General features: G+C 45.0%; 1 protein-coding gene across 4 annotated transcripts in view; it reads left to right on the top strand.

Moving 5' to 3' along the window:
• The window catches only part of TOM1L2 (target of myb1 like 2 membrane trafficking protein), a 61,485-nt gene that overhangs the window by 21,629 nt on the left and 17,579 nt on the right, over positions 1-22,277 (top strand). For 2 of the 4 annotated variants that reach the window (XM_054390946.1, XM_054390947.1), the window contains exons 1-9: positions 4,451-4,527; positions 5,182-5,260; positions 7,184-7,333; positions 12,777-12,911; positions 13,879-14,037; positions 14,774-14,890; positions 17,534-17,667; positions 20,057-20,105; positions 21,601-21,724. In XM_054390946.1, the coding sequence (XP_054246921.1) occupies positions 4,490-4,527; positions 5,182-5,260; positions 7,184-7,333; positions 12,777-12,911; positions 13,879-14,037; positions 14,774-14,890; positions 17,534-17,667; positions 20,057-20,105; positions 21,601-21,724 (985 nt within the window). In that variant the 5' untranslated portion in view covers positions 4,451-4,489. Of the gene's footprint in view, positions 1-4,442; positions 4,528-5,181; positions 5,261-7,183; positions 7,334-12,776; positions 12,912-13,878; positions 14,038-14,773; positions 14,891-17,533; positions 17,668-20,056; positions 20,106-21,600; positions 21,725-22,277 lie in introns of those variants that run through there. The other 2 variants (XM_054390945.1, XM_054390948.1) reach the window with 2 other exon arrangements.

Here is a 22,277-nt window from a genome sequence, read left to right as displayed (position 1 = left end):
AGGGAACTGCAATGCAAAAAATTAAAAGGTGGTGACTTTCTGGGACAAAGGGGAGTTCATTCTCCCAAGTGGCTTGAGAGCAGCTCTGCAGAGAAGGACTTGGGGTTACTGGAGGGTGAAAAGCTGGACGTGAGCTGGCAGTGTGTGCTCATAGCCCAGACCCACCTGTGGCCTGGGCTGCTTCCCTACTAGCATGGGTAGCAGGTGGAGGGAGGGGATTCTGTCTCTCTGCTGCACTCTGCTAAGACTCACCTGCAGTGGTGGGGCCAGCTCTGGAGTCCTCAGCACAGGAGAGACAGGGACCTGTTGGAGCAGGGCTAGAGGAGGCCACAGCAATGATGGAAGTGCTGGAAACCCTCTGCTGTGAGGCCAAGCTGAGAGAATTGGGGTGGTTCAGCCTGGAAAAGAAAAGGCTTCAGGGAGACCTTTTGGTGGCCTTTCAGTACTTAAAGGGGGTGATCTGAAAGCTGGGGACAGACTTCTGAGCAGAGCCTGTTGTGAGAGGACAACAGGTTTTAAACTGAAAGAGGGAGATTCAAACTAGAGAGAAGGAAGAAATCTTTTACCCTGAGGGTGGTGAGACCCTGGCCCAGGTTGCCCAGAGAGGTGGCAGATGTCCCATCCCTGGAGCCATTCCAGGTCAGGTTGATTTGGGCTCTGAGCAACCTGCTCTACTGCAGATGTCCCTGCTGACTGCAGGGGGTTTGGACTAGATGGCCTTTAAAGTTCCCTTTCAACCCAAACCACTCTATGATTCTATGATCTCAGAGAGGAAATATGAATGAGGTTGTTGGGACCCTAGACAATTGTTCCTGTGCTACCCTCTGCGAGTGCTGCAGCAGCAGCTCCTCTTCACTCTACTGTCTCTGCTCCACAAGCATTTATAAAGAATCACAGAATTCTAGAATAGTTTGGGTTGGAAGGGACCTCCATAGGTCATCTAGTCCAACTCCCCTACATTCAGCAGGGACATCCTCCATCAGATCAGGTGGCTCAGAGTCTTGTTAAGCCTGACCTTGAACAGCTCCAGGGATGGGGCCTCAACTACCTCCCTGGGCAACTTGTTGCAATGTTTCACCACCCTCATGGTGCAGAACTTGTTCCTAACATACAATCTAAATCTCCTCTTAACTCATTTCAAAACATTGCCCCATGTCCTACCACTACAGGCCTTTGTAAAGAGGGAGAACAGAACCAGGGAGGACCAGCACTGGTCAGGCACTGCCTGATGCCAAATGCTGTCAAGGGCACACATTTGGTAATACAGTTTTAGGTTAAGAAAACAAATCTCTCACCCAGATTAAAGAACACCCTCTAGTTAAGACCTAATCTCTCATTTTGCAGCACTGTGCTTGCAAATCCCTTGAGCTTTGGAGATCACCTTCTCCAGCAGAGCAGATGAAGAGGATTTAGATAGATAGATAGATAGACAGACAGACAGACAGATAGATAGATATATCCCTGAATATCAACTTTTTTCCCTAATGTTAAATAAAATGTTTTCCAAGGCAGCAAGGACTATGTGGAGGTAAAGGCAGAGCACGTTCTATAGCAATATGCAACTAATAAAAGTGGTTGTTACAGGTGGCTTTGCACAGAGATGAATTCCTGTATCCCAGAAAATATTAAACAGCTCTGCCTCTGCTCTTCCTCGAGGGAATCCCTGCCTAACATAGCCTAAGTGCAGTAAATTAAAAATAGCCATTAACCAGTCCAGTATTTACTGGTAGACCTTCTTGTGGCCTTTCAGTACTTAAAGAGTTCTATGAGTAAGCTGAGGACAGACTTTTTAGCAAGGCCTGTTGTGACGGGACAAGGGGTGATGGTTTAAACTAAAAGAGGGACATTCAAACTGGAGAGAAGGAAGACATTTTTTACACTGAGGATGGTGAGACCTTGGCCCAGGCTGCCCAGAGAGGTGGCAGAAGCCCCATCCCTGGAATCATTCCAGGTCAGGTTGTCTGGGGCTGTGAGCAACCTGCTCTAGTTGCAAATGTTTCTGCTGACTGCAGGAGGGTTGGGCTAGGTGATCTTTACATGTCCCTTTCCATCCAAACCAGTCTGTGATTCTATGTTTTATTGGACATTTTGGAAGCCATGCATCTCTCTGAGGGTTCTTCTCAAGCAGAAAGTGTTTTTGTTGCCAAAGTGAACTCCACCATGAGGTGGTGATGGCTAAAGATAACCCAGAGGTGAAGATGGCACAGCTTGGAGCTTTGCAGCCACTATGACTTCCCCGACGGATCAGCTCCAGTGCCTTGCAGCCCAGCCTGTCTGAATGGGAAGCAGGGCCTGCAAAGAATGATCTCCTGTTCCATAACTTCCTTCTCCATGCTGTGCTCTCCATTCTGGAGAGAAATGGCTTCTCTTCAGCACTCTGCGTGGATTTTGCACGGCTGTCTGGTTTGTCTCAGGCTTCTGTAATTACTGTCCTTGGTGGAGCTGTTTTAGCCACGATTCTGCTGTAGACAAGTCACTGCAACTTGAATTACCCAGACATATAGTCTTTGTCCAAATAGTGGCCCATAATTATGGCCTGTGGGCATCTGCATCCTCAGCCACTGTGACAGAAATGTTAATGGAAAAAACGTTGGTAAACAGAAAAGGAGATGTGTGAAGTCTTTGGAAGCTGTTTTTCTCCACCAAAATCTGCCTTGTTCTAGGGGGACAGATCAGGGTCTGGTGTAAAGACAGAAGGATAGTTGGGGAAGGTGGTTCCTGTGATTTTGTTTCTGTTTTCAAATATTTAGAAGTGGGTTTTTTTTTCTTAATTAAACAATGATTTTGTTTACCCTGTTTGCCTTCCAACACTGGGTGCCAGGGATCTGTAAGAAAACCTGGACTAACTTAGCAAGGAAGGTCATATCTTGCTTGAAGGTCCCCTTTTTAGGTCTCTGGTGGCAGGCTTTCTGTTCAACTCAGTAACACTTCAGACCGTGGGGAGTGTAACACAGACCGGGTTTGAGAAGTGTGAAAAATCCAGGGGATGTTCTAGGCACCACCAGACAGAAGTACATTGATTTAAGAGGAAATCCCAAGGAGGAAATCATTCTTGTCAACTGATTACTTGAAGTTATGGTTATGCTGCTCTTGCAGACGTCTATAAATTAAACTGCCAAGAGCTGACATCTGCTGCTGTCACGGTGCTATAGGTCATCCTTCCCCTAGAATTTAGTCTGATGCCGAGTGACTTACCTGCCACACAGATAGTGAGAGAGCACTTGGGATTCAGGAGGAAGACAGGTCATGCTTGGGAGATGTGTACATAGCCCCAGCATGGATATGAGAATGGGGACAGTGTGGGACATAGGGAAGCAGTGCCTAGTCCCCTGGCAAGTAGATATTTAGGGACCATGGTACAGGAGTTAAAGGACATTGGGCAAAAATGGGGGCCCAAGAGTGGTATCATGACCTGAAGTGTCATGATCAGCAGGACAGTGAGGTGATTCTCTCCCTCTGCTCTTGTGAGACCTCACCTGGACCTGGACTACTGCATCCAATTCTGGAGCCCTGTGGTAGTTTTCATCAAACTGTTGGAGGCCAGAGGAAGGCCATGAAGATGATCAGAGGGCTGGAACAGGCTGAGAGTTGGAGCTGCTCAGCCTGGAGAAGAGAAGGCTCTGGGGAGACCTTGTAAAGGCCTTTCAGTACCTGAAGGGAGCTACAGGAAAGCTGGGGAGGGACTTTTTACAAGGGCTTGTTGTGGTGGAATGAAGGGCAACGGCTTCAAGCTGAAAGAGGGGAGATTTAGACTGGAAATTAGGAAGAAGCATTGTAACAGGCTGTCCAGGGAGGTGGTGGATGCCTCCTTCCTCACAGTATTCAAGGACAGGTTAGATGGGGCTTTGAGCGGCCTGGTGTAGGGGAAGGTGTCCCTGTCCAGGGCAGGGGGGTTGGAACTAGATGGTCTTTAAGGTCCCTTCCAACCCAACCCATTCTATGATTCTATGAAATGTTTTCCTGTGCTGGTGATTCTATTCATGCTGAAATTCTGGACTTCCTTGAATTCTGTCTCCCAAGTTGCTCTTTCCTCCCTCAATGTGTCTGGAGGTATTATCTACTAAAACAGGGAGGAGGTCATGTTGATTTTGGGGAGATTTTCCTGCCTCATAACTTGCCAACAATGCAGTATCTGAGAAGTTTAAATTGGAATTAGCTGACATTTTCCTGCTCTCCCAGGAATTCAGGAGTCTTTGAAGAACAGCCAGTCTATGTGGGTTGAAGGTAATGAGCTTGAGGATTAATTGATTCTGTCTGAAAACCTCTATGCTGATCCCTAAAACCAGAAGGGAAGGTTTGACATTGCTTACAGTCAGTGGGGACTTTTTTATCCCTGTCTTTCTTTCACTGGATAGTTTCAGCTCAAAGTAGCTGAAGCTGGATTGACATCTAGTGCCTGATCAGGAAGGGGGTGAAAAGCTTTATTTTTCTTTACCTTCCAGAAAAGGCCACAGATGGCTCTCTGCAGAGTGAAGACTGGACACTCAACATGGAGATCTGTGACATTATCAACGAGACAGAGGAAGGGTATGTGCTATTGCAGCAAACTGAAAGGTTCATGAACACAAACTTCATCCAGTTGTACTCAGCATGGCCGGAGGTGCAGCATCCAGGGACAGGTGCTTGTAGTTCAAATGCAGTTTGCAATGAGCTGCTCAGTTTTCATGCTCCTTGGGTATTTCAGAAAACCGCTGTATGATGCAGGACTGTCTGTGTTTGGTCTCTGCTTGGGAAGGCTGGCATGAAAAACCTGTTGTTGGAGGGGTACCCAGCTTGTGCTTCTGGGGTTTTTCTTTTCAGAGGTGTATCTCTTTGCAGTGCTGCGACGGTATTAGTTACCACCATTTGAATAGAGAGCTTCTCTGATAGATCTCCTCCAGCATCAGAAAAGCCCTGCTGCCTGCAGTTTGCAGGAGAACTGATCTTATGCCCTGGGCCTTTTTCTGAATGCCTGTCAATCTCTCCTGCTTGATCAACATCTTGCCTTTTTGGAGGCCTCGGGCGTTGCTCTGGTCTTGACTTTGGTGACTTTTTCTCTCCTCACATAACTCTATGTGACCCCAGTTTGGTTGTAGTTAAGTAGTCTGGCATTAACACATGGTAAAGGATTTCTCTTTCCACAGAGTATGGCATGTGAAAAGCATGTCTGACTCTTTTAAGAATGTTGTGTTTCTCCTTCAGACCAAAGGATGCTATTCGAGCGCTTAAGAAGAGGCTGAATGGAAACAAAAATTACAGAGAGGTCATGCTGGCACTGACGGTGAGTAGGGGCAGGCTGGAATGCCTCAAAAGGCCAGAACCCTTTTCTTTTGCCATTTTCCTTTTGCTGGCACTCTCTTGTACACACTATTTGCTTTAACAGCCACAGCTCTGCCCTTTTCTTTTTTCCAATTGCCTCCTCACTTCCTTGGGGAGAGATACTGGGAGCTTTGCATAGCATTTTTCTGACTCAATTGATCTCTGGGTTGTTTTTTTTTTTTTTTTTTGTTCAGGGCTCTTACTCATCTCAAGTAGAGACTGAGGAAAGTTAAAGTAGCCCAAATGAGTTTGTGTACCCTTTGGGGCTTTCCCTTTCACTCTCATCTCCCTGTGTCCAACCATTTCTCTACTTCCAGACAAGAGCTGTGGGCATATCTGCAAGTGAGGAGGATGAACTTGCCATATTTGCAGCTTCATAAGTAGCTGATGTGCAATTTCCCTTGTGAATGGATCTCTGTAGGGGACTCACATTAATTTATGCTGATCTAATTTCACTCAATAAAGTGTAAATTATATTCTGTGCGTTTAGGCAGCACTGCTAAGGTGTGAGATAATTTGCCAGTGACCTTTTCTAGTGCTGCCTGTAGCCAGGGGTTTCCCGAGTAGTGCAGCACTCCTGAACGTGCGGTGCTGGGCAGCAGTCTGAGGGATGAGCAGCACTAAGTAGATGGAGTTACAGTGCTGTGGGTAGGTGATCTGTGTGATCCTTTCCCACAGCTCTCGTTGCCTCTCCTTGAGGAAGCATGTCTGTGCTTTCTGTCTTCTTGCCATTCCCTCTCCTGGATTGTCATTTTGACAGATTACCAAAGACCAAACCAGAGGTTATCCATTGTACAGGGAAAGAGTGAAATTCATCAGGAGTGAGTCCGTGTCATCATGGCTGATGAAAGCAGCTGAAGGAGGAGAGTAATTACAGACTCCTCAGAATCAGAGTCACAGTGGTTATTAGGCATGGCAGTGAGGAGAAGTGACGCCTCAGATTTATCTCCATGCTAATCATGTTCTTCAGAGAAAAACCAACAGCTGTTCTTCCATGGCAGTTGAATGGCAAGTGGAAGGTGCCTCTAGCTAGGTTGCAGGGGGAAAATGTGTCAAAGTATAACCTGTCAGAGCATTCACCAGGGAGTGTTTTGAATGAGTGAAGATCATTCACCTGAATTCCCCCACCTCTAGAACACAACTTATAGCTCAGAGCAACCAGGTCCAGCTGTGTGCCAGGTACATAAGAAATGGTGGAGTGCCACAGCACAATGATATCTCACTGTGACAGGATGTCCTCTGTCTTACCTGCTCGTGATGCTTTGTGCTTAGCTGTTCAGCTGCACAGGTTGGACATTTTTTCTTTGAAGATGAAGAAACTTACATGTCTTTGCCTTAGAACAGCCAAAAGCAGATCACAAAAGTGTCCAGGATGTTAATGGTGGGTGAGGTACATAGAATGTGTGTGCAGAGAGGAAGCTTTTGCAGAAAATTCATATAATCATCGAGGTTGCAAAAGACCTCTAAGATCATTGAGTCCAATCATCAACCTAACCCCACCATGGCTATTAAACCATGTCCCAAAGCACCATGTCTAGGTGTTTTTTTAACACACCCAGGGATGGTGACTCCACCACCTCCCTGGGCAATCTATTCCAATGCCTGACCATCCTTTCAGTAAAGAAATTTTTCCTAATATCCAATCTAAACCTCCCTGGCACAATTTCAAGCCATTGCCTCTCATTCTATCACCTGATACTAGGGAACTGAGGAAGAAAAGAAGGGTTCAGAGTGTAATTGTAATTTCTCCTCTATCTTTCCTCTCTCCCATCACAAGTTTTAAAAATAAAAGAAACCCCCAAAATCTGAAACGCACCACACAGGGGCTGTGTGTGTGATCAAGCTTTGCTCCAACCATGAATATTTTGTGTGTGTCTGTATTTAGGTGTTGGAGACCTGTGTGAAGAACTGTGGCCATCGTTTTCACGTCTTGGTGGCAAACCGCGACTTCATCGATGGTGTTCTGGTGAAAATCATCTCACCCAAGAATAATCCCCCCACTATTGTACAGGACAAAGTACTAGCACTGATCCAGGTACACAGCTTGTCTCTGCTTCCATATGTTGCTGCCTGAAATAAGGAGTGTCTGCCTCGCTGCCATGCACCGCTAAACACACTGTCAGCATTCAAAATGTGGCAAGGTTTTTACAGGTGAAAACAAGCAGCGTATCCAGATTGGCAGGGAAGAGCAGACAGGCACATGCATCTGGGGTTTTAGCCAGGGAGAATGTCTGCATTCTAGTTAGAGAGGTACCACTCTCTTCTAAACCATGAGGAATTAATTGTAGAATCATAGAATGCACTGGTTGGAAAAGGACATTTAAAGACCACCTAATCCAGCCCTCCTGTGGTCATCAGAGACATCCCCAGACACATCAGGTTGCTCAGAGCCTCACCAGGCCTGATGTTCACAGGATCCCAGGATGGTTTGGAAGGGACCTCCAAAGATCATCCAGTCCAACCCCCCTGCCAGAGCAGGACCATAGAATCCAGCACAGGTTGCACAGAAATGCATCCAGATGTGTCTTGAAAGTCTCCAGAGAAGGAGACTCCACAACCTCTCTGGGCAGCCTGCTCTAGTGCTCTGTGATCCTCACAGTGCAGAAGTTCCTCCTCACGTTGAGGTGGAACCTCCTATGCTGTAGTTTCTATCCATTACCCCTTGTCCTATCCCAGGGTGCAAGTGAGCAGAGCCTGTCCCCTCCCTCTTGACCCCCAGCCCTCAGATATTTATAAACATTGATTAAATCCCCTCTCAGTTTTCACCAGACTAACCAGCCCCAGGTGTCTCCTCATAATGCAGTGCTCTAGTCCCTTCATTATCCTCATAGCCCTCCATTGGACTCTCTCGAGTAGATCCCTGTCCCTCTTGAACTGGGGCCCCCACAACTAGATGAAATATTCCAGGTGAGGTCTCACAAGGGCAGAGTCGAGGGGGAGGAGAACCTGCCTCGATCTGCTGAACACACTCCCCTTAATGCATCCCAGACTCCTCTTAATGCACCCCAGATCTTGAATGTCTCCAAGGATGGGGCCTCTGCCACTTCTTTGGGCAACCTGTTCCAGTGTTCCACCACTATCATAGTAAACAACTTCTTCCTTATGTCCAATCTACCCTTTCTCTAGTTTGAAACCATTGCCCCTTGTTCTATTGCTACGTGCCCTTGCAAACAGTCCCTCCCCAAAAAAAGATAAATGGGTGACTTTGCAATTTGACAGTCACATCCAGAAGCTGAGGACCTGCTTCTGTGATGGGCTTGTCATCTGAGGCAAGGAAATTTCAGAGGCTCACACTTTTGCTGAGTTGCAGAATGCTTGCTTTGCTGTGTCTGTTTCTCTGACCATAAAATGGAATTGTTTCCCTCCATTAGAAAGCATTCTGAATTCCTTTGAAAGAGGGTTATTGAAAAGTAACTGACCATATAGGAGTTAAAATGGTTTGGGTGTGTTTTCTTTGGTTATTGTGCACTGTCAGATTCTTGCCTGCAGTGGGGAAGTTCAGACCCAGGCCTGTCTGCTGCTTCTCCTTCTGTACAGCATAACAATAAACAGCCACTTTAATTCCACAAACCATTAGCAACACATGAGGAAACATTGGTGCCTGCCTGGAGGAAATCTGACAATTATAGGAAGCTTTATCACTAAGCTCCTACAGGCTATTGCATACACCAGAGACTGGAAAGACACTGCGTGCTTAAAATGATAGAAACCTGCTGCAGTGTTCCTTGTGGGAAGGTGTTTGCAAAGCCACAGCTTTGTTTCCCAAATATCCTTCTGATTTTTTGTGGCAAAGCATGCAGCTGAATTTCAGCTGGTTTATTTGTTGTTTCGTTACACAGACAGGACATCTGTAGAGCATGACAATGTAAAGAAATGATTTCTGAAAACTGAGGGGGTGGAATTAGGTGGCCATTGCATGGGGGGTCCATGAGGTAGCTTTATCTCTGGTCTTTGATCTCAAGGCTTTAGAAAAAAAAATTAAGGAAATTACTAAAAGCAATTCTGGTGCATCTGACTGAGCCCTCGGGTGTCAGCCTGCTGCTGCATGTGGTGACCAGGAAATAAGGTTAAATTATAGAATCATAAAATCATTTTGGTTGGAAGAGACCTTTAAGATCATTGAGTCTGACCATAAATACTGCCCTATAATGAGAAACTGTATGTGTCTTCATGCTGCTTGCTCTGCTGTAGTCTTTTAGAGAATGCTGGTTATACTGGGACCTTCCCAGTCATCAGTGCAACTAAGATGGAAGTCCTTGTAACCTAACCAAAAAATCTGCAGTCTGGGTGTATTGAAAAGCTTTATCTGAGTAGACTTAGTGCAGCAGAGCTAAAAGCCTCACACTGGGTTCTAAATGCCTTTTGGTATAAAAAGCCTGAGAATTATGAAAGTTGCCTGTGGGTGGGTTCTGTTAGTGTCTCTTTAGCTGGAGGTGGGAGGGGACTTTGTTTCCCAGATTGCGTGACAAGTTTGGAAGAGGGATTGCAGTCACTCATCCCAGGTGCCCTGTGGACACGCACCCCCAAAATATCCCACGTGTCGTGACCACTTCACTCAGCTTAGACTCTGCTCTTTAGAGCTCCCTGCAGTTGGAGTTAATTCTATTCCAGGGCCTGATCTCTTGTCAGCTCTGCTCCACTAGTGTTACATTTATCCCTTTCCATAGGCTTTACAGTTTGCTACCAGGGAATTAATAAGAACAGAAAGGAGGGAATTAATAACACTTGGAAAAGCTTGCAAACAGCAAATATCTTCAACCATACTGCTCTTATACTCCTGGGCCTTCCACAGCAAGGGTTGATGAAGCTACCATCCAATTTCTTATCTAGAGACTTGATTATTTTGAGCTATTGAGCAGCTTGTGTCTCACTTTCTCAACCTATTTCCCAGTGTACATGCATTAGCATGTATTACAGATTGCTTCCTTCTGCAACTTGCTGAAAGGCCTTGGAAATCTAACTGTGCCTCTGGTAAGAACTTGTGTATCAGCTCAGGGGTCATGTCACCTTCCTGCCCAGTAGCTGAGCACTGTCATCAAAGATGAAGCATAGGCGGATTTTTAGTGGCATGGGAAATTCTTTTGAGGATACCTGTGTTAAAAAGCGTCCAACACTGGAAAGTTCGCTTGGGATGGTCCCTGATTTAGCAGCCAAATTTGGAGTGGTGTTTAATTAGCCTGTTTGATTACAGGCCAGATGGGATTTATACAGCGGCATCCTTAAGTATCTACCTTTTGCTAGTCTGGTCCAAAGTCTTAGAAGACCTGAATTCGATCTCACCTCTGTCATACACTTGTTTGGACAATGGGCAAGTCTCCTAAGCTCTCTGTGTAGCTCCTTAACTGTAAAGCAGAGCTAATATGACTCTGCCTAGATGAATTGTAAGCTGTCTAGGACAGGGATTGTCTTACAATGTGTGCAGACAGCACTTAGGACAATGGCAGTCAGTCCTACTTGTGACCTCTAAGAGACGCATTGATGTAGATAATGCTCCCAGCTCAGGCAAAGAGGAGTACAAATGAAAGTGTATCCTTTCTCCAAGGAAAAGAGTTGCAGAAGAGGGAATATATTAAGAAGGTAGAGTGCAAATGAAGCGAGTTCAGTGTCATTAGTGCCTCCAACAAAATCTATAGGAAGCCAGTGAAACAGGGGATGCATTAAAAGATCCTCCTGGACAAACAAGCCTCATTAGAAGTTGAAGGCAGCCACACAGCATACTTTTGCCTCTAATTTCTTTTGAGCCATTATTAAATAGAGCATGCCTTGCCTGACATTTTTCACTCTTACTTGCAAACAGAGCTGAAGTGGGGAAAGCCATTATGTAGAAGCATCATTCAGATGATTTCTTATGTAAATTGAAAATGCAGAGAAAGAGCAAGGGTAGAGTTACTTGTACAGTCAATACCTCCATCAGATCAGGGATGATTTGAAAGGTCAGTTCCAAGGAAACCGAATGGCTCTTTGCAGTCAGAGCAGTTTTCCCTGGCTCACATAGGACTGTTTGGACTTGCCTTGCATCAGCACAGTTGATGCAGTTAATTTACTCTTAACAAAGCTGAGAAGCAAGCCTAGAATTGTTAGTGTGCAACTGATAATGGATCATCTTCTGGACACATAGGGTAGGAAATGGACAGAATAGGAATGGCAGTTAAATATCAAAGGAACTTCTTTACAGTGAGAGTGGTGAAATACTGGAACAGGTTGCTCAGAAATGTGGGCCTCATTGCTAGAGACATTCAAGGTCAAACTTGGTGAGGCCCTGAGAAACCTGATCGAGTTGGAGATGCTCACTGCAGGGGGGTTGGATGAGATGACCTCTGAGGGTCCCTTCCAACTCAATGCCTTCTGTGTGTGATTCTGTGAATTATGTCTTATCTGGCTTTACTAGCTTTGATTTCTCTCAAATTAAAAAAAATGGTTAAAAACAGCTTTTAAAGTAAAAATAGTCAAAGAACCAGTGTAAAAATGATGACTAAATGAGTTAAGTTCAAAGCCCACACACGCGTCTCGCAGTACTGGATCCAGCACACTGATACTCTCCCTCACATATGTGGGGGTTTGTGGAGTGCTTCAGTTTTAATTGAGTCATAATATTTCAATTTTTCCTTCCTCTAAAATGTTAATACTTGGCTAATTTCAGTAAAAGTGAAAAGGAGTAAAGGCTTTGCAGATATTATGCTCCTCACAGCTTCATGAGTACTAGAGGCTTGCTAGCCAAGAGAAACACTTGGTACTTCCACTGAAGAAAAAGCTCAAATGTGAATTGAAGTCTTTTTTAGAGAGCAGAGAATTCATGTGGGAGAGATATTATGAGTGTTCTGGCTGTGGGAAATTCTCCCTTTAAACTTGTTCTCTCTGCCACACCAGGGTGTCTGAGTGTTGGCTGTGCTCTGTAAGAGCCAAGGCTTCATTAGTTCTGCTGCTCATGGGACTGCAGGTTTCATGGTGTAAGAACCTCAGAAACTCTCTTTTGTCTTTCAGTTTGGTCCATGTAAAATACTGAAGAAAACTTGAGAGCTATGGGTTGTTTGTTTGTTTGTTTTTTTACTTTGGCAACAAATAAGGATGGTTCAGAAATTAAATTGAGATGACCTCAGATTATTGCAGGACTTTATGAATCGATTTCATCTTTCACACAGACTTCTTTTTTCTGGTGGCTATAGAATATGCAAGAAAAGACCAGCATGCAGTCACTGCTAAGAAGAGGAGACTGAAGGAGGCTTTCATTTGTGTTTGCAGATTTTGATGATGTCAGGGGCTAGACATAGACACTGTGCGCTGGGTTCCTGCCTAGGTTTGAATTAAATGTCTACGTGACTCTCTTAACAATATTTGCAGGACCTTTTAGAGCAGATCTACTGATCACAGCTTCCCTTTGAAGCTGAAGGACATGAAAGCTTCTGTAGCCAGTATCTGAGGTCAGGGTGGAATTGGAGCTTCGTTTGGGAGGTTTATGGATAATCCCTCATGTTTTCCAGGCTTGGGCTGATGCCTTTCGAAGTAGCCCTGATTTAACTGGAGTAGTGCATATTTATGAAGAACTCAAGAGGAAAGGCATAGAGTTTCCCATGGCAGATCTTGATGCTCTGTCTCCAATACACACACCACAGAGGGTAAGCTGCAGGGTTGTTTTTTTGGGGATTTTTCCTCCCCAAATAATAGTTGAATAAGTACTCTTATTTCCTCTCCTGTGTTTCTCTGAAATTGGCTCATTTTCTCACTCCTGGAAGGACTTTTTCAATAGTGAAAAGACATGTGGGAGCAGCATAATACAGCTGCATTTGACAGGCTGATAAAGCTAATGATATCTTCTCCCTTGAGTCAAAACACCATTCTGAGAAGAGAAAAGCGTTTGGAGGAGGTTTGCACACTTGCTTTGTACCACAAAACCACCAGATAAATGCAACTGATTTGTTCAGAAAAGAGTCCAGCAGGATATATGTTTGAGATTTACTTCTTTTGCTCAAAACAATGGTTGTTTCTGTGGGTGAGAACTCTGATCCTGCCTGGCTTTTAAAGGTGTTCAGATTCTGAACTTCTCACTGATCCCACGGTAACATGAGATCTTTCCACCTCTGGAAAGTTAGGTCTGGAAAGTTGACAGAACTGCTGCTGGGAAGTCACTTAATAATCACAGATGTTCTGATTATTCACTCTGAAAACTGGAGTTAATGAATCTTTGAAGTGATAAACACAAGTGATCAAGGACTGAAAGATTACAATTCTAGTGTCAAGATTAATTAAATTCCTTCTCCTCTGTGTATCACGTCTTTTTTTTTTTTTTTGTCAGCTTCAAATAATTGATAATATTGATCTTTGGCTCTTGCTTTTATTTCCTTCTCACTCTTCCTGGAAAGGTAAACTGACTTCAGTGGGTTGGGTCAAAAGACATGGGCATGCATTTTTTGTTGCAGCTGCCTGTTTATGGGCTGGGCCTGCCAGCCTGTTCTCGTAACTGTGCTGACCTTTTCCACAAGGTGCAATTATGTTCTATATTTGAGCCTATTTGGCCTGGGGTTGCTGACAAAGCAAGTGCTGTCACAAGTCAGCATTTGAACTCCTGTCTTTCTGATGCGGCAGAGCGTTCCTGAAGTCGATCCTGCAGCAAATATGCACAATTCACAGTCCCAGCAAAGGATGAGCACCAGCTCTTACTCCTCATCTTCTCCAACAGCGTATTCTGCTCCTCAGGCCCCAGCTCTGAATGTGACTGGTCCCATCACTGCAAATTCTGAACAGGTATTGGGATGGTGATTTCTTTTGAGGGGGACTCTTTCAGCAGTTCAAATTAGAAACCAGTTTGCAGAGGAACTTCATTTTAACTCTTTCGACTTTGCCTCCTAGTTCTGGTTCTACTTTGCAATCTTTCCTCATATTAGACAGGAAAATCCAGGCTCCTAATGGCAGCAGTTAGGAAACTTCCCATGCTGATAGACCAGCCCACTGGGCAGTTGTGCAGTAGGTTAGCAGTTGTTCTCCTTAGCCCCACCTTCTGAAAGGCACAAGATCTTGCAGATGCAGGAAGTCTAACAGGGAGTTAAGTCTGCATCCTTAACAGCCTTGCAAATGCCTTAATACAGGATCCTCTTTTCCCTCTGCAAAAATAACCTGAGCCAAATCTCCTGCTCCAAATCTGTACAGCCTTCCCCACACTTGCATGAGGCACACAAGGTGCACTGAAACCAAGGCCTGGTTGGAGGTGCTGTTTTCAGTTGCTTCCCTTCCACACAAGCACAGCACATGTGGCTTTATGATGATAGTGACTCTTCTACAAAGGTCTTTTCCTGATGCTTTTTTGAAATTCTCTCCTGGGTAAACTTTTTATCTTCACTTTTTTTTTTTTCCCTGCTAGAATGTCTGGAGCCTCAGATGTCAAATCAGACAGAACCAGAGGTATCCCAAAGTCAGTTCTTGAAAATGAACTGCTTAAGCCACACTGTGTACAGTGTTTTGCTGTCTTTTTGCCCCAATTCAGATTGCCCGGCTGCGCAGTGAGCTGGATATCGTCCGTGGGAATACAAAAGTGATGTCTGAAATGCTGACAGAAATGGTACCTGGACAAGAGGATTCCTCAGACCTTGAATTACTTCAGGTAACAGTTCTGTAGCAAATATGATTCCGATCTGTTCTGTGCTTGAGTTTCCCTGGAGGGTGTGGGGTTTGTGGTAGTTCACTGCCTTGTTTTGCTTGGTTTATGTAATGAATGTGGACTATGCTTGACCCTGGTTAGTTTCCTCACTTGATGTTCTTCATTTGTTAAAGCTTCCAGTGGCAAGGGTTTCCTGACTTCCCTTGAAACTTATTCCAGTGCTTTCTTCTCCACGTAGCTAAAATTTCTTCCCAATGTCTCCTTTACCACAAAGCAGCTTAGAATTACTGTAGGCTCAATAAACCCTGAGTATTTCTACTTCTTCTGCATCCTCCACCATCACTTACACAGGGTGAAATTATTCCCAGGCACTATGCAGGAAACAAAAAACACTCCAGGTTTGCAGCTGGACAAAATGTTGCCAAGGGCCTGTGGATCCTCTGCCACTCAAACCATTATATATAAACTGTCTTGCCAGAAGATGTCCTGCAGCTTCTCCTGAAGGTAGTGTGTTGAGGCAGGCACTCAGGAGAGGTTTCATGCTCTCTGGAGGGTAATCAGAAGGGATTTCTTTGCTGGAAAACCTCAATCCAGTGCAGCGTTTATTATCTCAAGGGAGGCAATGGTGTAATCTGAGCTCATGTCTCAGGCTTCATACTTGCTTCCCTAGGGCACTGGCAGCAGGATGGCCTTTGGGCTGAGGAGAGTAATACACATGGAACACAGATGAAGAATACTGTGATCTAGCATTCCAGCTGCTGCCCTTAACATAGTTATTTGCCTTTCCATAGCTTCAGAAGTCAGCTTCTGGTTTGATTCTCCAGCAGGGAGGATGAGCTCCCACCACAGCATATTTGGAGGAAGGCAGGGAATTGCTGTCTGTGATACACAGAGTTTGAAATCCATCCAGAACCTGAAGTCTCTCCCATGCAGTGGTGTTGTGTGCTTGTCTCAGCGCCATCATGGCAGCTGATGAGAGGCTTTGCAATAAAGAAGCCTTTCAGTTAGCGCCCGCTTGGGTTGGACTGCTCAAAACAAAAGAAGCTTCCAGGAAACCTCCACAGCCCAAACCAGCAGAGAACAGTTTGCTTACACTCAGAAACAACTCCTAACATCTTGACAGCATAACCTTACAGCGTAGCTTTAAGGTGAAAGGACTTGATCATAAAATGGAGTGACAGCAAGGCTGCTTTATTCCAACCGGTTTCCTCCTTTGACTGATGCATCCTAAACCTGAATCACAGAGCTGGGGACAACCCAGTTTTGATCACAAAGGCTGGCTAGTCTTTTGAAAGCTGTGTGCTGTGTGCAAGGACTCCTTGCTTTGAGGTTTATATAGCCCTCCTCCTTAAATAATTCCTGACATTTTCTCCCCACAATCAAATGTAAACAGCTTGCTAGAGAGCCAGCTCAGAGCAGAATAGATAGGTACTGTCAGCCCTCTCGGAGAGCCAGCAAACAAACCCTCTGAAATGTCACAATCTGCTTCTAAAGTGATGGGATCAAAACTGACATTGGAGAACACATTCCTCAAGCTGTTAAGGCAGCTGGATTGCACTAGGTGAAATTTATCCAGAGCTTAGGATGTCAGACCAAGCAAGGAAAACAAACACATTTTTGCTTTCATCCCGAAGGTTGTGTACCAACAAGTCATCCTTGTTTAGTGCTCAGTTTTTGCTGTGAAGTGGAGCTGGGGGGAGGGGCTTGGGGGGAAGGGTGGTGAAGAGGATGAGAGGGATATGCTTTAGTTGGAATGTCAGTGCTTATTGAAGTAAAACCATGGGTCTAATCAGTGGCGCCATGCCACATGTCATGTCTCTTCTTGTAGTTCCTCCTCAACAGATCAGGTTTGACCTTTGGTCTTGAGGCCTTTCAGGAGGAAAGAATTCTGCCAAGTGATTGGTGATGGAAGAGATGTCATGGAAGCAGGAGAACTCCTGGTTTAGCAAACTTAAATCTAGATTTCTTGGTGTGAAAGGCTTCTAAAATAAATGCCCTTACCCTATGTTCTTTATGCTTTTCTTCTGAAACTGCCTTTTGGCAGTCTCTTCCTGTGGCATTGCTGAGTTGAAGGGAATGCTTCTGTGTGTAGTTCAGTACTGAAGTGTGTGTGGAGTGCTCATCTTTTCATGCTCCTGCTCCTTGTTTTGTGTCCTCCCTCATGTTCTCAGTAGTTGGTAAGTTCTGTGTCCCAAACACTTCTCATCCTCGGACACTCTTAAGCTACTTGTGGTAGCCCTGATGAACCTTTCCCCCTCCTTGTTCCACCATGTGCAACTTTCATTTTTAAGGATGATGCTGCCAAAAAGAACAGACTGAATTTTCCTTGAAAGTTCTCTTCTGGAAAGCTGCTGTATTAACATGTTTTATTCTTAAAACAGATCACTGAAATACAGATATTTATTTTCTGAAGTGCTCAGAGTTAAAGAAGAATCAGGATGTGGAATTGTAAATAGGTTCTCAAGGTTTTATGCCATCGTCTCTTGAAGGGCATGTTTGATTAGATGTGCTTTTGGGTGACATTTAATCATGCAAAGATAGACTTGTCTTAGTGTTTCTCAGCTAGGGCATACATTTGGCTGGGAACAGAACTCAACTAAATCTGGCTGCTTATCAGAATGTGTGTGCACGATGCATCCCTCCTAGGAGCTGAACCGGACCTGTAGAGCTATGCAGCAGAGAATTGTGGAGCTTATCTCAAGAGTGTCCAATGAAGAAGTCACAGAGGAGCTGCTGCATGTGAATGATGATTTAAACAATGTTTTCCTCCGATATGAAAGGTGGGGCACCTCTTCCCTCAACCCTTTGCATTCCCTCTGGGTTTTCACTTCAGTGGCAAAGTAGTCAGGGGACAAGAGTTGGCCATCTGGGCCAAGGGCACAACATAACCATATGCAGAGAACCAAACCACAGAAAGCATTTACAAAGTGTTTTAATGCTCTTTTATAGTAACGTTCCTTCTGTTCTTGCCTTTAATACTATCACTTTCTCTTTTTTTTTTTTTTTTTTTTTTTTGTCTCCTAGCCATTGAATTTTTGTGGGGCATGGTCATAAATGAAGGGCAACCTTGTGTAAAACTGTGAACTAGCAGAGACCTGAGTCTGAAGTCCCTGTTGTGTGCTGCTTTGCAGATGTAAGGACTTGAGACCAAAAATAGCTCAGCCACTAGCTCCATGCTTGCCTGGGCTCTGCACAAGTGCTTGTGCTGCTTCCTGGCTTAGGGAGGCTCCCGTGAGCTCTCTCTGACTTCTGATCTCTGAGCTTTCTGCTTCCCTTACTAGTGCAAGGGGAGCTGAGGTGGGTGTGACCTTCGTGCACGTAAGGGGTTTGTTTTTAAGGAACATTTAAAATCTTAGGGGGGGAAAAAGAGGCTGTCTGGTGCAGAGCTGAGGGGTTGAAGGGTTGGTCTGCAGGAATCATCCCCAGGGGCGGGATGTGGGTCACAGGACTTTGGACATGTTAGACAAAGGCTCTGTCAGCCACATCTGCGGCAGGAGCTGACACGTGATACGGCAGTCTTGGGAAAGTTTAATCTTCCCCTTAATGACAGGCCTGGGGAGGGAGGCACTAAAGAGTACCCTTTGTTCCTTGCTCTCAGCGCAGGGCTTTGTTTCTCAAGCCTTTAAAAATAAATTAGACTCTAGGTCTGTGTATTTGTGCTGTCATGGCAAAGGCTGGAAGGAAGACTCGGTGGCCTCGATTTTGTCTTTGATTTAGTCGTTCAGAGGAGATGGGGGCAAACTTTGAAACAAATGGTGGCTTTTTATGTGAAATGGTCCCTGTTTCATGCACAGGCATGATTCTACAAGTGGCAGAATGTTACTGTCACTAAGGCTTATTCTAGTCACCCTTAATATTTTTTCTATTTTCCTCTGTCTGTGACTTTGCTGCCTGGGGCTAATGTATTTGTAGTCATTAAACACTGAAAGGTGAGCTGAGTGATGTTAGCAGGCTCTTTGCTGTGGAATAGCTGCGCTGGGCTGAGCGTTTCAATAAATTCCAGTTCCTCCTCTGCCATTCCAAAAGCTCCACATTGATCACATTGATTCCTAGGATGGGGACCGAGCTCTGCCAGTGACTCAAGCAGCAGCTCTGGCCTGCTCCGGGAAGGATGGAAACGAGCAAGTGGTTCATAAGCCTTTGGGTGAGAAAGTTGGAGGTGGGAGGTGTCAGGTTTCCAGCGAAGGGAGCTGGATTTCCAGGAATAGTAGACACCCACAGTTTCCTAAAATGGAAATTTGGGCCTGAATTTGGGTTTTGCTGCCTTTTGAGTCTGCGTTTTCCTCTGTTACAGTAAGAAAACATTTTAGGTTGCTTGAGATTCCCTGTTGTGGTGTATCCATCTGGGAGAAAGCCCACGGGGTTATATGAATATTAAATACCTTACTGCTTTGAAATGAGGAAACATTTGAACCTGATAAGGAAGGAGGCTTAGACAGGCCCTGGGAGGAGGTAGTTCCCTCTGTGCTTTTTTGAATTCCTGAATGCTGGGTCTAGGTTTATAGCCCCAGAAACCTAGCTGGTTGGGGAAGGGGCAGAAAAGAGACCAGATCTTGACTAGGCAGACTTCTTTCCATAAGAACTAGGAGGATGTTTCTCTACCATCATCACCTCTCTTTCTTAGGAAAGTGTGTTTGAACATAGGCTCTGATGATATTTGAGCTGACCCAGAATGTTTTAAGAGCTGGATCTGTTAGTGATTGTTTCTCTTGGGTAGGGCTGTGCTGCCCTGCGTAGGACTCCTCATTTACATGGATTGCAGTAAGAGGGAGCTGTTAAGTGGGAGGAAGACTTGCTGCAAGCCCTCAGCTTACTTAGCTGGGAGCATCAATCTTGCTTCGGTCCCTTGGCTCACATAATAGTCTATCACGGAGCACTTAATGGGACAAAACTGAAACCAAACCAAAGACAAAGCCTACAGAGTTTTTCAGGTTGCAGGATCAGGTTGGTCAGCTTCATGGCCACATCTGCCAAGAGTGCAGCTTTGGCAGCTGTCCTCCCTTTGTCCTGGCTTGGAGTTAAAGCTTTCAGGGTTGCCTCCTGCACCAAAGCAAACTAAGTTCAGTGCAAAACACGTCATGTCATGGCATTGTTATAAACTCATGGTTTTCACTGTTTCCTGGTGGCTTTGATAGTCCTTGTTGGTTTCTTGTCTCTTTTTCTGGACAGATTTGAACGATACAGATCAGGACGTTCAACACAAAACGCCAGCAACGGAGTAAGTACCTAAGTCCATGTAGTATATCAGTAGCTACACCAGACTAGCTATCCTAATACCACTAGTAGCAGACCTTCTATATGACCAGCCTGTGTCCTTCCTGCAGTGGCCAGTAGTGGATACCAAGAAAAGAACATAAGAATGGCAAACATCAGGTGACAACTTCTTGCTCAGGAAAACACTGCACTAAAACATCTCTGTGTTTACAGTCCTTGATGGATTTTCTTTCCTCTATTAACTTTTTTTGATTGCTTTTGAGTCTGTGTGGACTTTAGGCATTCAGAATGTCCATAAGCAGTGGTTTCCAGTTTCACTGCATGTTTTTACATATTTAATAAACATTTTGTTTACATTTGATCGAGTCAATTATTTTTATTTGCTCCACCTAATTCTTCTTTCACTGTGTCACTGGAGTATCTGTTATGAGGAGAGGCTGAGGCACCTAGAGCTGCTTAGTTTGCAGAAGAGCAGCCCCAGAGGGGATCTTCTCAGTGCCCAGAAAGAACTAAAGGGTGGGGAGTAAGAGGATGGGGCCAAACTCTTTTCAGTGGCACCCAGTGACAGGACAAAGGGCAGTGGGCACAAACTGGAACCCAGGCAGGTCCATCTGAAGATGAGGAGAAATGTCTTCCTCTGAGTATGCTGGATCCCTGGATCAGGCTGCCCAAGAGAGGTTGTGGAGTCTCCTTCTCTGGAGAGATTCCAAATCCACCTGGACATTGTGATCCCAACCAACCTGCTATGGGTGCTCCTGCTTTAGCAGGGGGTTAGACTACATGATCTCCAGAGGTCCCTTCTAACTCCTACTATTCTGTGATTCTGTCTTGCAATACCACTGTTCAGTTTGATTTTCTTCATGCCACTTATAATTCCAGGAACCTCTCTGCTTTTTCAGTAGTCCCTTTCCAAGCTGAAGAGCTACGGTTCTAATTATTCTTCCAATGAAAACTCTATTATAGCTGTTTTAAAGTGTTCAAGATCTGAGTTTATAATGAACTCAGATATGGCACTATTGCAATTTCTGTTCTACATTCTTCCAACCATTTCCTCTGTTTACTTTCCCTATTTGATTGCCACTTCTCATGCAGTGTGATGCAAACTTCAGCACAGGCTCTGCACTGTAACTTCAGTCACAGCAAAGAAGTTTTGTTTCTGAGAATGATTTATACCTAATGTGGAAGATGATAGAAATTCAGTTTGACTTGGATCTGATGTTGATCCAGTGCTGAAAGAAGTGGAGAACACAGACACATTACCTAAATCTGAAGAGATGTAAATGACCTCCAGAAGAGTTTCCTACTGTGCTGAGCAGTCACAGTGTGGTTTTCTGGTTGCTGAGCCTTTTTATTCTGCTCTTATCACTGTAGTATCTAAGAGATTGATCCATTTAGCATTGTGCAAGAGCTTTTTAGGAAGCACCCATTAGTTTTGTTGTTTAATGTTGCACTGAAATCTCTGGCATGTGTAACTTGCTGCCTTTCTTGTGTCCCAACAGGTACTGAATGAGGTGACAGAAGATAATTTAATAGATTTGGGTCCTGGCTCTCCAGCTGTAGTGAGCCCAATGGTTGGAAATTCAGCGCCCCCATCTTCACTTTCTTCACAGCTTGCAGGGCTTGGTGAGTACCTGATCTCATTAGGGCTGATGAACATGAGCCTCCAAAGTGTGGACTTTTTCAAGCCATTACCAGTCTTTGGGTCTTGGACAGGCTGCTAGGGCCATCCAAGTGCATGACTGTGGGAGGCAGTGGACTGGAATAGGTTGCACAGAGAAGTTGTGGATGGCCCATCCCTGGAAGTGTTCAAGGCCACTGGTGTAGTGGAAGGTGTCCCTGCTGACTGCAGTGGACTTAGAACCAGATGATCTTCAAGGTCCCTTCTAACCTAAACCATTCTATGATTCTGTGAAGTCTGAGCCACTTGCTGAGGTGCCTGTGACTGACCTGAACACCCAGCACAAGCCCTTATGGCAGTGGGCTGCTGGCATTTATGAGGAGCTGTTTTTCTCATGTGGGCCGGGGAATTTCTGCTCTCTTTTGCTCTCCACTACCTGATGAATGTTGCCCTGTAGCCTTCAGTACATTTGGGTTTGTGATTTACAGGACTGGGAGGGCTTTTCTACTCCCCTGCACTGCAGTGATCTGTAGTTGGGAACCAGCCTGGCACAAAGGG

This window comes from Indicator indicator, chromosome 22 (assembly GCF_027791375.1).
Source record: "Indicator indicator isolate 239-I01 chromosome 22, UM_Iind_1.1, whole genome shotgun sequence".
NCBI classification, from domain to species: Eukaryota; Metazoa; Chordata; class Aves; order Piciformes; family Indicatoridae; genus Indicator; species Indicator indicator.
The sequence above is the reverse complement of the archived record's forward strand: the minus strand, read 5'-3'. Positions and strand labels throughout refer to the sequence as shown.